At 42.8% G+C, this 14,647-nt stretch overlaps 1 protein-coding gene across 1 annotated transcript in view; it reads left to right on the top strand.

Moving 5' to 3' along the window:
* Positions 1-14,647, top strand: part of gabrr2a (gamma-aminobutyric acid type A receptor subunit rho2a) — a 72,840-nt gene that overhangs the window by 28,020 nt on the left and 30,173 nt on the right. Inside the window, exon 4 of the mRNA XM_086160830.1 lies at positions 2,448-2,671. Coding sequence (XP_086016956.1) covers positions 2,448-2,671 — 224 coding nt within the window. The remainder of the gene's footprint in view (positions 1-2,447; positions 2,672-14,647) is intronic.

Below are 14,647 nucleotides of genomic sequence, written 5' to 3'. Positions count from 1 at the left end.
GCGTTAATTATAACACCGTTGCATCATTAATGCTATGCTTGTTTCAAAGCAAAATGTCGGCATTTTACCAAATGTGGACCCAACTCTAAAGACTCATGTCTCCTGACCAACCTGAATGTTAACAGGCAATGGCATCCAAATGATTTTACAATACAACAAATAAAACACAACAGTATTTGAATCAACATTACCAACTGAGCAAAGCTACAAATGGAAACCATCTAAAAACATCTAAAATTTATATTTACATCTAAATACATTTTGTGGGATACATGCTCTGTAGTTTAGTGAAGGTAAACCAGCATCATGTAGGACGGACGTCAAACATCAAACTGTATGTTTAGTTCAATACTTGCTCCCGCATTGTTTTGAATTTAAGATTGTCTTTAAATGTTGTTTTGTTTTTTTTGTTTTTTTTCAATTTCCTTGACAAGTAGGCATTGCCAGTGTCTCCCTGTATTGTGGTGGTCACCTTGGTCTAACTTTATCCAAAGTAAAGTGTTGAATCTTCTTTTGCATGATGCCGATTAAATTTCTTTTGCACCCTGAGGTGAACTCAGTTTTGAGGGTGAATGCAATAGAGCTACCTTTGCTTTTGGCGCTGATATCGACTGGTTCGATTTCTTTAGATCTTACACAGTAATGTAAAACACCCAATAAAAAGAAGCAGCTCCCGTGAAGATTGATTTAACATATATGAAAGGAGAGAAATTCTCACAGCAGGGAGATACTTAAGACACAGGCAAACTTATAAGGCAGATGTTGATACAGAAAAGAGAAGATACAGAGCAATAAATTTGCAGATCACACACCAGGGCAAAATGCAAGAATTAGACATCTCAGGTGGAAACAAAAGAAGTATGCAATGGTATATGACAAATATTGGTTTATTGTGACCACTAACTTTCTGGTTTTGTAAAATCCGTCTCTTTAACCAATATTTATGAACCAGTTTATATATTCATGACTCATTTTTACAAGAGCAGCTGCTACAGATAAATATTTGATGGGTTTAGATCGTTGCAATTAAACAATTTCACCTCATTAGAGACATCCCTGATTGCGATTGTCCTTAAATACTTAAGATGTGGCCCAGATTTGACAGTGAATGATGGGGTAAATATGGCCCATTGAAACCATTTAAAATACAATTACAGGCAGATCAAAACCCTTGGGCTAGATTTGTTTACTTGGCCCAAATCCATGCCAGAGGACGTTTACTTTCAGGGATACTGTTTTTGCCTCTTTGCTGTCCCATTCCAGTTTAATCGAATTAAATTGCAGAATTACCAGGCAATTATAGAAAGTTTTATGCGCCATTATTAAAGTTCTGTTCAGGTCTTCTTGTGTACAAAGAGCATCTTGCTTATGTTGCTGTTTGCACACCCATCACCTCAATATTTACACACCCATCACCTCAATAAACGAGTGCTGCAGCATCTTCAAGAAGATTTTCATGTTGTTTTTGTTTCACTGTGGGACTCAAAGTTTAGCATTTAAACCTGCCTCAGGCTTTGTACTTTGTACAAGATTTTTTTTATTCTTTTTTAGCTTCTTTTGTTTGGTTTTTCATTGTCTTTTGAGAATTGTCCCAAAAACCTTACCATCCATTTTGTAAGCTTTAATGTGTGCTATTTGTCTTATGTGATAAAGAGTACTGTTTTCCATTGTGCTTACTTGTTGGGTATTTTTTTGGCAGTTCAGTCTTGTGTTTTAGCCTCAGGTCCCGCTTTATAACACAGGTTGGATTTTATTGTGTATCTCCCTTAATTAGAAGACTGTCAGTGGCTTTGCAGTGAAAGCATTACAAGGTAAGTATGGTAGAACTGCCACAATTTAAAAGTGCTTAAATTTGGTTGTAAGATTTGTACAGGTTAAAGTACAAAATTATATAATACCCAAAAGGGAAATCTGTAAAGAGTTCAAATAGAATTTCTTTCTCACACCCTGTACCAAATACGTGAAAAGATGTTTGCATTGCATATTTGATTTGCTGACCTTATGGTTTCGGGAATTGGCACTTTTCCAATGTACCATAATTTCCGGATGATAAGCCGCGACTTTTTCACATAAACAACGATGTGGCTAATATATGGACTTTTAGGGGTGGGGGGCTAACGAGCTTCACTCCACTAAAACATTTATCCTTGTCACATCAGACCGATGAAATGACCGGGAAATTCTGAGTCTGTTCAACTCCGACACTGAAGAAGACGACTTTAACGGTTTTAGTGCGCAGAAGGAAGCCCAAGATAGCGATTGGCTAGCCGGTGCAGCTTATATCGAGGTGCGCTCAATAGTCCAGAAATTACGGTAGTAAGAGTGTTCCAGGTTAATGTCCAGGGACACAACAGGGACCTTATTTTGCATGCTTGCCCTTTTGGCTCAGTTTTCCGTCTTCCTCCCACCGTCTTAAAACTTGCATTTATGGTACACTCTTCCAACAGGACTTTACCATGACCCTGTACCTGAGGCACTACTGGAAGGATGAGCGCCTGTCTTTCACCAGCAGCACTAACAAGAGCATGACCTTTGATGGTCGTCTTGTGAAGAAGATCTGGGTGCCCGATGTCTTCTTTGTCCACTCTAAAAGGTCCTTTATCCATGACACCACCACCGATAACATCATGCTGCGAGTCTTTCCAGATGGACATGTGCTCTACAGTTTAAGGTCTGTATCATATCCCCTTTTGTTGAACCTTATTTAGCATCCATATATCAATATTGTGCTTTGATGTGAGACCCTCAAAAAATCCAGATCTGCAACTGATTACTTATCTGAGTTGACTTGTAAATGCAAAACGAAGCTCACTATCACAGGTGAATTTTGTACACATAATGTTCAGTTTTAGCTTGGTCACTTTCTCTTGTGTAGATTTCATCTCAACTTTGTAGGGGCTCTGGGGTTCAGGGACTCTGAACAAATGTATAGGGTGGTAGTGGCAGACACTAAGGGGCACGGCCTCTTGGCCCATGGGATTAGGGGCTGGGGGTGTGGTCTAAGTCGGGGGCATTGTGGGCCACAGAAGTTCACTATCAGCTTTGTATTGTTGTTCAAGGAATAAAGTCAGAACTCGCCTTCATCTCCGCCTTCATCTCCGCAGTCTTTCCGTCTCACACCACCTTGGTGACCCCGTTCTTGGCATGTCTGACTCAGACTGAGCGTTCAACCACACTTCAGCCACATCACTCCAACTTCCACAACCGACCATTCTCGCTGCGGCCTTGACGCTGCAGCAGTTTTGGCAGAGTGACCTGGCCTCCTGGCTCTTTTCCACTTGCATAGAACTGCCTCAGACGACGCTAGGTATTTCCTTGTAGTCACTCCGCTGGACCAACAGGCCATAAGGCGAGTTTTGCAGCTTTTGCGCAACCCACTGCAACATGGTAAATACGCCTCCCTCAAACAGCTTCTGCTCCAGAGGCACAGTCTTTCTGCCGTGATGCGGGCCTTGGTTAACTCCAGGTGACTGCCAGGGTTTGGCGGTCTCACACTGCCAGCTACCAGGTGACTAGGATCACCCTCAGCTTTTTCCACCAGCAGTTTGGTGGCAAGGTGTGCAATGTGTCCCACCGTGCATGCTCCTTCAAGGTGCCAAGGAGATCGAGATCTGGCACTCAAGTGGCAGCTGTGGACACCAGTGGACACACCCAGCTGCTGTTCATCATGGACTCAAGGCATGGAATACAGTATCTGATATACTCTTGCTTGCAGAAAAGCCTGCTCCTCCCGATGCATCATACATTCAAGCCAGTGGCAGCGGCTTGAATATGGGTACTGAGTATGGCTAACTGGTTCACAATCGCAACTTTTGACTCTAGGTTTGTGCCTGTTTGTTTCTATTGCTGCCATTCTGAGTGGAATTTCGTGATCCCCCCCATCACTGTACCCATCATCAGCGTGGACTTTCTGTGCGCTAACGGTCTCCTTGTGGATTTCACAAACCCCAGACTGATTGATGCTGTGTCTTTCGCCACCCACTGTATCCATGTGAAACAGGGAGTTGAGCCACAAAGGCACACTAACTTTTGAGCATCGGCGAATGTTAACCAATGTTTGCTGGCGGATTTCCATCACTAATGTCACCCACATTTTCCACAGCATCTTCTAAACATGTTGTGGAGCACCTCATCCCCACAGTTGGCTTGTCAGTTTTTGCGCGGGTGCAACACCTTGACATGGGTAAGCTGGCCACGGCTAAAGAAGAGTTCGCCACCATGGAGTGTCTGAGGATTGTTAGGCCTCCCTGCTCCACATGCTGCCCAAGGCCAATGGGTCGTGGTGTCCTTGCAGTGACTTTCCCTGTTTGAACAACATCACCCCAAATGACCATTACCCTATACCCCGCATTCAGGACTTCTCTGTACAGCTGTCGGTCTCCACCATCTTCTCCAAGGTGGATATGGTGCACGGTTATCACCTCCCGTGTACACGGAGGACATGCCCAAGACCACGGTGATTACCCCATTTGGGCTTTTTGGGTTCCCGTGCAAGCCTTTTCGTTTGAAGGGAGCCACTCAAATCTTTCAGAGGTTCATGGTCGACCATACTCTTGAACGGGTCCAAGCTTTTGACAGGACTAAGCATGCCTTAGTCTAACGCAGCCCTTCTGGCCATTCGGCGTCCATAGCGTTAAAAACTGATGCATCTGTCAATGTCATTGGGGCTGTGGTTGAACAATGTGTGGGGAATGCATGGCAGCCTCTTGTGTTCTTTAGCCGCAAATTGTGGGATAGCGAGCACAAGTGTAGTGTTTTTGACAGGGAGACACATCACTTCCAGTTCCTGCTGGAAGGCCGCTCCTTCAAAGCTTATGTTGATCATAAGCCACTGACTTTCGCCATGTCCAAAATTACTGATTTGAGGTCCGCGGCGTAACTCGATGCTAACCACTCACCTCTTCAACCCTCGTACGATTGGCCATTCCGGATTCTTGAGACAGTTGTTAAAAGTTTTGTGCTGGATATGGGCAGATGTAGGGAACAGGCCACACTGGATTGGCTGAAGCCGGCACACAGGGTGACAGGGGAAGTTGTGGTTCCTTTCCAGGTTCCCCGTCAAGGTTGCCTTTCTTCTAGGACCCCAGCAGTGCCCCCAGAGGTCCAACATTTGGTGCATCCTGTTGTTTTGACCGAGGGGTGGCACAGTAGTTAAGGCAGGCTCCGCAAGCCACCCATGAGACACTAGTTTTCGGTACTGCTCCCAGACCCCCCGGGACTGGGGGCTGGTTTAGGTTGGGCGGATTAGGGTCCACAGAACTTCACTTCTCAGTTTTGTATAGGTGTTAAAGGAATAAAGTTAGACCTTGCCTTCGTCTCTGTATTTCTTCCTTCTCACACAACAGGGTAAAATTTTGTTTAAATGCATCTTATTATTCAATGTTGCTATACCCTACTTGCCAGGTGGAGATTTGTTTAAACAGTAACGCCTGCTAATATTCCTTTCCCAGACATCTGCTGCTCACAGCAGTAAGGGTAATTATCGGCTTTCTGCAGTTGTTCGAATATGTGAACCATAACCTCTTTGTCCAGTCTATGCTCACATGTGGCACAGATTAGATTGGCATTTTATGATCCAAACTTAAGGATTGTTATCAGTATTCTCAATGGCCATGCAGTTGCATGGGAAGAATCTGCATGGTAGCGTTGTATTGCTTTCTCCCTCACAACCCAGGTGATGGAGTTGGAGGTAAGCCTGGCAATATACCTGACTTTTACTGCTAGATCTCATCCTGCTGGTATTTTTTTCTTTAAATCTAGACTTTGAAAGCTGTATTGTTTATTCATGTTTAAACCCCTATTTCTCAGCTCTTACTCTCAGCTCTTTGTTTTTATGCTGCAGCCCTTAAAGTGAGTGATTATAGAAAAAGAATCTGTAGTTTACACAAAGAATACATTTCAAGAGAGGCAAAAAAAAGTTTTCAATGCTTGTAGGAAACAGAGGATGCTGAGTTCATGCACCCAAGTGAATCAAGCCGAGGGAATTAACAAAGTCCAAATCATATTCCAGTATTCCACATTACACAGGATTGGGATAGTCTCTAGAGTTTGATCTGACAGCAAAGAATGTGAGTGTCAAAACAAACTCAGCAGGAATAAATTATGATGTTAGTTTTAGCTTATCTGAAGATGTAGATATCAAATCCTGGACTCACGGCTGTAATGACAGGATCTTATCAGTACCCAACATCTCAATTAATGTTTTCACCACTTTAAATCAGGCCGACTATAATGGGGTTCCTGTCCAAAATACCTTGAATTTGAGCTAGATTTTCCTAAAATTGTGTTTTTATCCACTAAGTTCATAAATCACTCACTTTGGTAAGCATTAGGTAACGAATCTCAACAAGTTGCTGTTGCTTAAAAGAAAATAATCTACATTAACCAATCCCATAGTTATAGTATTTTTTTTTTGCTGTTTCTTGTCGAATCTTGACACTTTGCAGTTTCTTCATCCGTACACATATCTTAGGTTGTCAAATGCCGTTTTTTTTCCATCTCTTATGCAACAGTCAAAGCAATCTCATTTTTGAGTGTACTCAGATTTTCACTGATTCTGTCACCATTGTTGTAACCTGCATTAACCTTGTCAGAATGACTATAATTGAGACCTTGTGCAGGAATAGACCCATTAGTGTTTGCAGGGTCAATTCCCTCCCTCAGAGCCCTCATATTGATTCCAAATACTTTAATTTTCACCAGCCCACTAATCTTTTCCCTGACACAATATAGCAAGGACAAGTTTGTTGAAAAGATGAAGTCCTCATGTAATTCACGTAAATGCTCATCTAGTGCAGCTGAGTGAAGGGCCATATGTTCTGTGCTTCCATTGTCGAGGGGCAGATGAGAGCTGCAGCCGTAAGGCAGCTGGTGCCTGTTGGGGCGGCAGCCCTCAAACCTGCTGTTGGACTCCAGTGGTGAGGGATGCTGTCAAACTGAAGGAGGAGTCCTATCGGGCCTTTCTGGCCGTGGAGCTCCGGAGACAGCTGACAGATACTGGCAGGCCAAGCAGCATGCGACTTTGGTGGGTTCCGAGGCAAAAACTTGGGCGTGTGAAGAGTTTGGGGAGACCAAGGAGAACCCTTTCAGTGGGCATCGTGGAGGTTCTGGTCCACCATCCGATGGCTGACGAGGAGGAAGCAGTGCTCTGTCAACATTGTGTACAGTGGGAGCAGGGCACTGCTGACCTTAACTTAAGTCATTGTAGATCGGTGTCAGGAATACTTCTGAGACCTCCTGTTGAAACGCCTTCCAATGAGGAACCAGAGCCGGTAGAGACTCTGGAGTGAACAAACCTATGCACAGGGCTGAAGTTGCTGAAGCAGTCAAAAAGCTCTTCAGTAGTGGGGCTCTAGGGGTTGATCAGGTCTGCCCTGGGTCCTCAAGGCTCTGAATGCTGTAGGGCTGTCCTGGCTGACATACCTCTGCTGCATGGCATGGATGTTGGGAACAGTCCCACTGGAGTGCAGACCAGGGTGATGATACCACTTTTTAAAACGGGGGATTGGAGGGGTGTTCTGTCCGGCTAAGGGGATCACACGTCTCAGCTTCCCTGGTAAGGTCTATTCAGTGGTGCTGGTGACGAGGGTCTGACAGGTCATTGGACCTCGGAGTCAGTATGGTTTTCGTCCTGGCGGTGGACCAGCTCTATACCCTCAGCAGGATCCTTGAGGGGGCATGGGAGTTTGCCCAACCAGTATACATGTATTTTGTGGATCCGGAGAAGGCATTCGACTGTGTCCTGCGGGTGATCCTGTGGGAGGGTGCTCTGGGAGTATGGAGTACTGAACCCTGTCATACAGGCTGTTCAGCCCCTGCATGATTGGTGCCAGAGTTTGGTCAACATTGCTGATTGTAAATCAGACCCGTTTCTGGTGAGAATTTGACTCCGCCAGGGCTGCCTTTTGTCACTTTTGATCTGTTCATAACTTTTATGGACAGAATTTCTAGGCGCAGCCAGGGCGTCGAGGCATTCCGGTTTGGTGCCTGCAGTATTGAGTCTCTGCTTTTTGCAGATGATGTGGCTCTGTTTGCTTCAGGCCATGATCTCCAGCCCTCACTGGAGCGGTTTGCAGCCAAGTGTGAAGCGGCCAGGATGAAGATCAGCCCCTCCGAATCAGAGACCATGGTGTTCAACCAGAAACGGGTGGAATGCCCACTTCAGGTTGGGGAAGAGGTCCTGGTCCAAGTGGAGGAGTTCAAGTATCTCGGGGTCTTGTTCACGAGTGAGGGAAGGATAGAGTGGATCGGTGCGCCATCTACAGCAAAGCAGACTCTGTATCAGTCTGTCGTGGTGAGGAGGGAGCTGAGCCAAAAGGCAAAGCTCTCAATTTACCGGTAGATCTACATCCCCACCTCACCTACGCTCATGAGCTTTGGGTCTTGACCAAAAGAATGAGATCATGGATACAAGTGGGCAAAATGTTTCCTCCACAGGGTGGCTGGACTCTCCCATAGAGATAGGGTGAGAAGTTTAGCCATCCGGGAGGAGCTCTTAGTACAGCCGGTGGTCTTCCGCATAGAGAGGAGTCAGATGAGGTGGCTCAGGCACTTGGTCAAGATGCCTCCTTGATGCCAGTATTCCAGGCATGTCCATCTGGGAGGAGAATGCGGGGAGGACCCAGGACACGCCGGAGAGACTACGTCTCCAGGCTGGCCTGGGAACGCCTTGGGCTCCCCCCAGAGTTGCTGGACCATGTGGCGGGGGAGAGGGAGGTCTAGGCCTACTGCTCCTGCGACCTGACTCTGGAAACACGGGGTAAGATGGATGGATGGAACATCAAGTTTAAAATGGATTAATCTCCACAAAACAAATTCAACAAAACATTTGAATAAATAAACAATTTTTTTTACTTCATAAGTATTTTCAGCCTCCAGCAGAGATAAATAGTTGCTTTCTTATTTCTCAGCTGGTGCTTGGCATAATTTTTCAAGTTAGTTTCAGTTCCAAAAAATTACAAAAAAGTCTGACTTCAAATCAAACTTTGGTCTCCTAACAAGAAGCGGCATTCATCTTAGACAGCAACAAGGTAGCAAATGATTCTTTGATAGCACAATATGTTGTTCAGAATACAGAAAAAAAAAAACTGTTTAATCAAATAGAACCATTTTCTGTGGTCCACATGCACAATCCCTTGCTTAACATCAATAACCTTTTTCCTTTTTTCCCAGCTACTTTTTGTCCTTAAAAAAAAAAAAAAAAATCAATAGATTGTGTTGAATTTCCCATTACGCTTTTTTAAATTATAAAAAAAATAGGTGATGGAAGAAACAATCAAAATTTGCTCACACCAATTTGTCCACATTACAATAATTATCTGTGAATGCATTGTATTTTTATAACATGGAGGTTATTGTAGCACATCATTGCTCCATTCATGTTCAGTCATATCAACCTCATATAATTTTTTTTTTTTTTTCCCCACAGAAGTTATTTTAAAAAAAACATTTTATCTGATTTAAAAGTCCAACTGATTTTGTTCGCTGTGCTCTGTGCTGCAGTTTCGAACTACAGAGTGTCAGGTCCCCTGTAGCTGTCAGTTGTCCTGGTTTCAGAGCATCACCATTGATTTGGGCTGAATTCAACAGCCAATAGCATATTTCCTCAATGAGTTCACGTTCAATCAGTACAACTCATTCATTTTAGCAGGGGGATGTCTGATTTAGACAGCTGAAATTGGGTACAGTTAAAAGTACCCACTTGTTCAGTGGTAATTATAACCATTTATATTTGAGCCTCTAAGTCACACATTCACCACTGTGGGGGAACTGGGCCAAACACTGTCATTACTTGGGCTTTATCTGGTGCAAACTGCATGTTAACACCTTTTTTTAGCTCAACAGCACATTTATTGGTTCGACTTCAAATTAACATTATTATATTGAGAGTATAATTATCCTCACAGCAGCTTTTAGACATTTACAATGTCTCATAATGTTGAGAATCTAAAATGAAAGAATTTAATGCAATACAGTAACAATTCAGAGTTAATCATGGTCTTCCCCTGATGCGTTTGCAGGGCCCCAGAAGTGCTCTGTCTGTATAGATTGTATAGTTAAAAGATTGCCACTGCTTCTTCTGATATTGGGGGACAGATAAAGTATTTTTAATTCTGATTCTGACCCCACTGAGCATCGCTGTTTTCTACGCTCTGACACGATTGCCATCAGAAGTAGCTCTCCTCTCAGCACAAAATATGTTCCCACTCCACCTTTGGTGAAGTATAGTAACACAAACAACAACAAAAAAAAAAATCACAAAACTATTTAACCAGTTTCTTTCAAAGGAAGCTTTACCTTTAAAGACCAGGTGTATTTTTAAAACCACAAATTACATTGGAATTGGCCTTCCTGCAACCTACACAGCAAAGTAAAAAGAAATCAATTATTTCCATTAAAAAAATGTGCTCACACACACAAACACACATACACACATTATATGGCCAAAAGTATTTGCCTTGACTCACATCCGAACTTCAGTGACATCCCATTCCTTATCCATAGGGTTCAATATGACATTGATCCACCCTTTGCAGCTACAACAGCTTCTTCCGGAAAGGCTGTCCATAAGGTTCAGGGGTGTGTTTATGGCCATCTTTTACCATTCTTCCAGAAGCACGTTTGTGAGGTCACACACTGATGTTGGACAAGGAGGCCTGGCTCTCAGTCGCTGCTCTAATTCATTTCAAAGGTGTTCTGTTTGGTTGAGATCAGGACTCTGTTAGGGCCAGTTAGATTTATCCACACCAGACTCTGTCATCCATGTCTTTATGGACCTTGCTTTGTGCAGTGGTGCACAGTCATGTTGGAAAAGGAAGGGAGCATGGAATTGTCTTGGTATGCTGAAGATTTCAGAGTTCTTTTCAGTGGAACTAAGGGACCAAGCCCAGCACCTGAAAAATGACCCCACACCATAATCTCTCCTCCACCAAACTTCACAATTGGCACAATGCAGTCAGACCAATACCGTTCACCTGGCGACTGCAAGGGCTTGACTCATCGCTCAGGTCGCCAGATGGAGAAGCGCGATTTGTCACTTCAGAGAACACGTCTCCAATGCTCTACAGTCCAGTGGCTGCGTGCTTTACCGCTGCATCCAACACTTGCATTGTACATGGTGATGTGTGGCTTGGATGCAGCTGCTCAGCCATGGAAACCCATTCTATGAAGCTCTCTGCGCACTGTTTTTGAGCTTGTCTGAAGGCCATATGAACTTTGGAGGTCTGTAGTGATTGACTCTGCAGAAATTTTTGTGACCTCTTTGCACTTTGCGCCTCAGCATCCGCTAACCACGCTCAGTCAGTTTATGTAGCCTACCACGTCATGGCTGAGTTGCTGTCGTTCCCAAGCAATTCCATGTTCTTATAACATAGCTGACAGTAGACTGTGGAATATTTAGGCGTGAGGAAATTTCATGTCTGGATTTGTTGCACAGGTGGTATCCTATCACAGTTCCACACTGGAATTCACTGAGCTCCTGAGAGCGACCCATTCCTTCATAAATGTTTGGAAAAAAGAGTCTGCATGCCTAGGTGCTTGATTTTATACACCTTTGGCCATGGAAGTGATTGGAACACCTGATTTCAATCATTTGGATGGGTGAGCAAATACTTTTGGCCACATAGTGTGTGTGTGTGTGTGTGTGTGTATATATATATATATATAAGCTGTTGTCAAAGAGGCTCGTCCAGTTGCTCCCTATCCCAAATTAACCCCCCCCCCCATCATGTTCTGGAGCTGTTGGGTTCTGGTTACATACCCTTTTTTTTACTGCACTTTGTTTTTCTGATCTTTTTGCCTTCTTGTCGATTTTCCCCACTGTTTGCCCAAGGTAATTTGTGGATTGAATGCAAAACACTGCAGAGATGTCAAGGGGCAGATAGATGCTGTAACTGCAGAGATAATACGATGGCAGACACTGAGGGGCATGACTTCTCACTTGCTGCGACTGGGGGCTTGGGGATGGTTTAGGTCCTGGGCATTTTGGTCTACAGAAGTTTGTTAGTTAATTAGTTTTCTGTTGGTGATAGAGAAATAAAGTTGGAAATCATCTTCCTCTCCGCAATCCTTCTTTCTCACACCACAATACCACATTAAAAGAACATATTTTGAAAGGCAGCAGTAGCTGAGATGACAAAAGAAAGTTATTGCAGTGCAGCATTAAGTGTAAATACCTGTCCTTGTAAGATTTCAAACCTAGCCATAAAATCGTTTTAAACTACGTGGCAGAAACGTTTGGATACTCGTTTTCCTTTCTCTGCGATACGATCAGACCGATTCAGGGCTGATCACAACCAGTTGTCTGCACAAGTTTTTGCTGTTTGGCTGTTGTGGCAAATTTATATCTTTTGTCACTTCATGACAATTTAAAGTCCATCTTGAAAACAGCATGCCAGGTATTTCATCCATGATCTACATAGAATCCTCTGTCTGTTTTATTCATACACAGCTATAAGTAAATATAACCCTTCAGATATCTTTTATAGATAAAAAGATATATATATATATGTATATATATTACATGTATGTATACATTGAATAATGTGAGACTCAATAACAAATAACAACTATCATTGGGTGGAAGGCGTGTACTTCATGCCATTTTAATTGAGGGTTTTTGTTTTTTTATATATATATATATCCACTGCCCGTCTTGCAGATGTAAATTACAGTCCCTGTTTATATTTATATCCCATATTTCAGATATGGGATAAAAATCCTGCTGCCTGAAAGGAGAACTGATGTAATAAATTGGTTACAATGGACTACTATAAGTATTCGGCTGCTATTTGCCTGCAATCCCTAAACCTGATGGGATGGATTTATTCCAAAATATGGCTCTGATATGAAGCACTAGCTGTGTGAGTAAGCTGAAATCCAAAGGGCTTTGCCAGCCTTACCTTGCCGAGAGTCATGTCACCGATGCACACCACTTTGTAGTACACAGGAGTCAGCTGTGTCTTTCCAACGAGTGAATACCAGCTATGTATCATCTTGCTTCAAGGTTCCGAGCTAATACTATAAGTGAATGAGATGAATAAAACATCATCCTACTGCTTTATACAAGGATATATTAATACAAAAAAAAAACAATGAAGTACAGTGCAGAGGTGCAGCGGGCAAATGTGGCACACGCAACAAGGAAATAATAATTGATTGTAAACAACTCCAAAACTCAAAGATCAAGGAAAGTAAGTATAGATGTCATAAAAAAAAAGGACTTAGGGAATGTAAGTATTAGTTTGAGGGTCTGGTGTTAATTCTGTTGCAACAAACCTAACCAAAGTGTAGGATGACCAGTTTAGCACAGTAACCTTCCCATTAAAAGCATTTCTCATTTCTGCAATTCGCAAACTTCAGTAATCATTTTATTTATGGAATCTAGTTTTTACAAGCGTATTGAATTTTTGCAAAAGGCTTTAGGGGAAATTACTAAATTGTGCGTATGGGCAAAACTAAACTTACGGTCTTATTCAAATTCCAAATTGGATTTCATTCTGAAATGTAATTGTGAGCTGAAGGCAACAGGAAGCTATTTAACATTGAAATGAAGAACAAAAATTGCTGTTCAGCAGAATTTACTTGTGTGCATTAAGCATGAAAATATTGATAGTCTTTTGGTTATGTACTAATAACCACTCATAGTTATGACTGATTACAAAATGAATCAGTGTCTGATTTTGCCAGATGGAAGACAAAAAAAAATCTCAAGGAGAACTATATGGTAAATTATCCACTACCTAAAATATGCTCATGAAATCACTGAATATATAGAGAAAAGGTCACTTGAAAATATTAAAGCGACTCTCTAAAAATGCGGTTCTAACCCTAATGCGTTGCAGTCTTTTTCCCAAAATCAATTTAGCCATCAAATCAATATGCTTGCATGTTCCTTTATTTGATAATGTTTGCACTTGTGCAGTCTTACTTTGTTCAAGATCTCCATGGTTGACTTCAGATGAGTACTAGCTGGTGTTATGCAGCGGTAGACCTTTCCAGGGAACACAGAAGTCTTCTAGCCATGTTTGAAGTAGTGTTTGTAGTTGAGCTCAGTCTAAATCCATGACATGTAAGCTCATGAATTATTTAAGGGGTATTTCACCCATCTCTTGAGTCATAGTAGAGTCTGACAGATCACTTTAATGAGCATCTCAACACTGTACATACCAACCTGCAGGTTCATTTGTAGCCACAATATTTGCACTTTGATATTCCATCATGTTCTTATTTCCATCACCACCCAGCGAGAGTCTAAAACAGGACCATGAATTATATCATATGACAATTAGGAAACATATATTGAGATAATGTTGTGGCAGACACTGAAGGATGTGGCCTCGGTGCCTGGGGATGCAGATGCAGCCATGGTGGCCAAGGTGTCCACCCTGGGGAGACATCGGCATCTTCTTCTTCTTTCGGCTTTTCCCTTCAGGCGTCGCCACAGCGAATCAACTTTCTCCATCTAACCCTATTCTCCGTATCCTCCTCTTTCACACCAACTACCTTCATATTCTCCCTCACTACGTCCATAAATCTTCTCTTTGGTCTTCCTCGAGACCTCTTGCCTGGCAGCTCCAATTCAAGCATCCGTCTACCCGATATCAGCATGGCATCTGTTTTTTCCACCAGTGGTTTGGCAGCAGGGCTT

The sequence above is a fragment of the Fistularia commersonii genome, chromosome 15 (assembly GCF_037954325.1).
Source record: "Fistularia commersonii isolate RoL2024-O1a breed Wild chromosome 15, RoL_Fcom_v1.0, whole genome shotgun sequence".
In the NCBI taxonomy this organism is placed as follows: Eukaryota; Metazoa; Chordata; class Actinopteri; order Syngnathiformes; family Fistulariidae; genus Fistularia; species Fistularia commersonii.
This window is presented reverse-complemented; position numbering and strand designations above follow the sequence as displayed.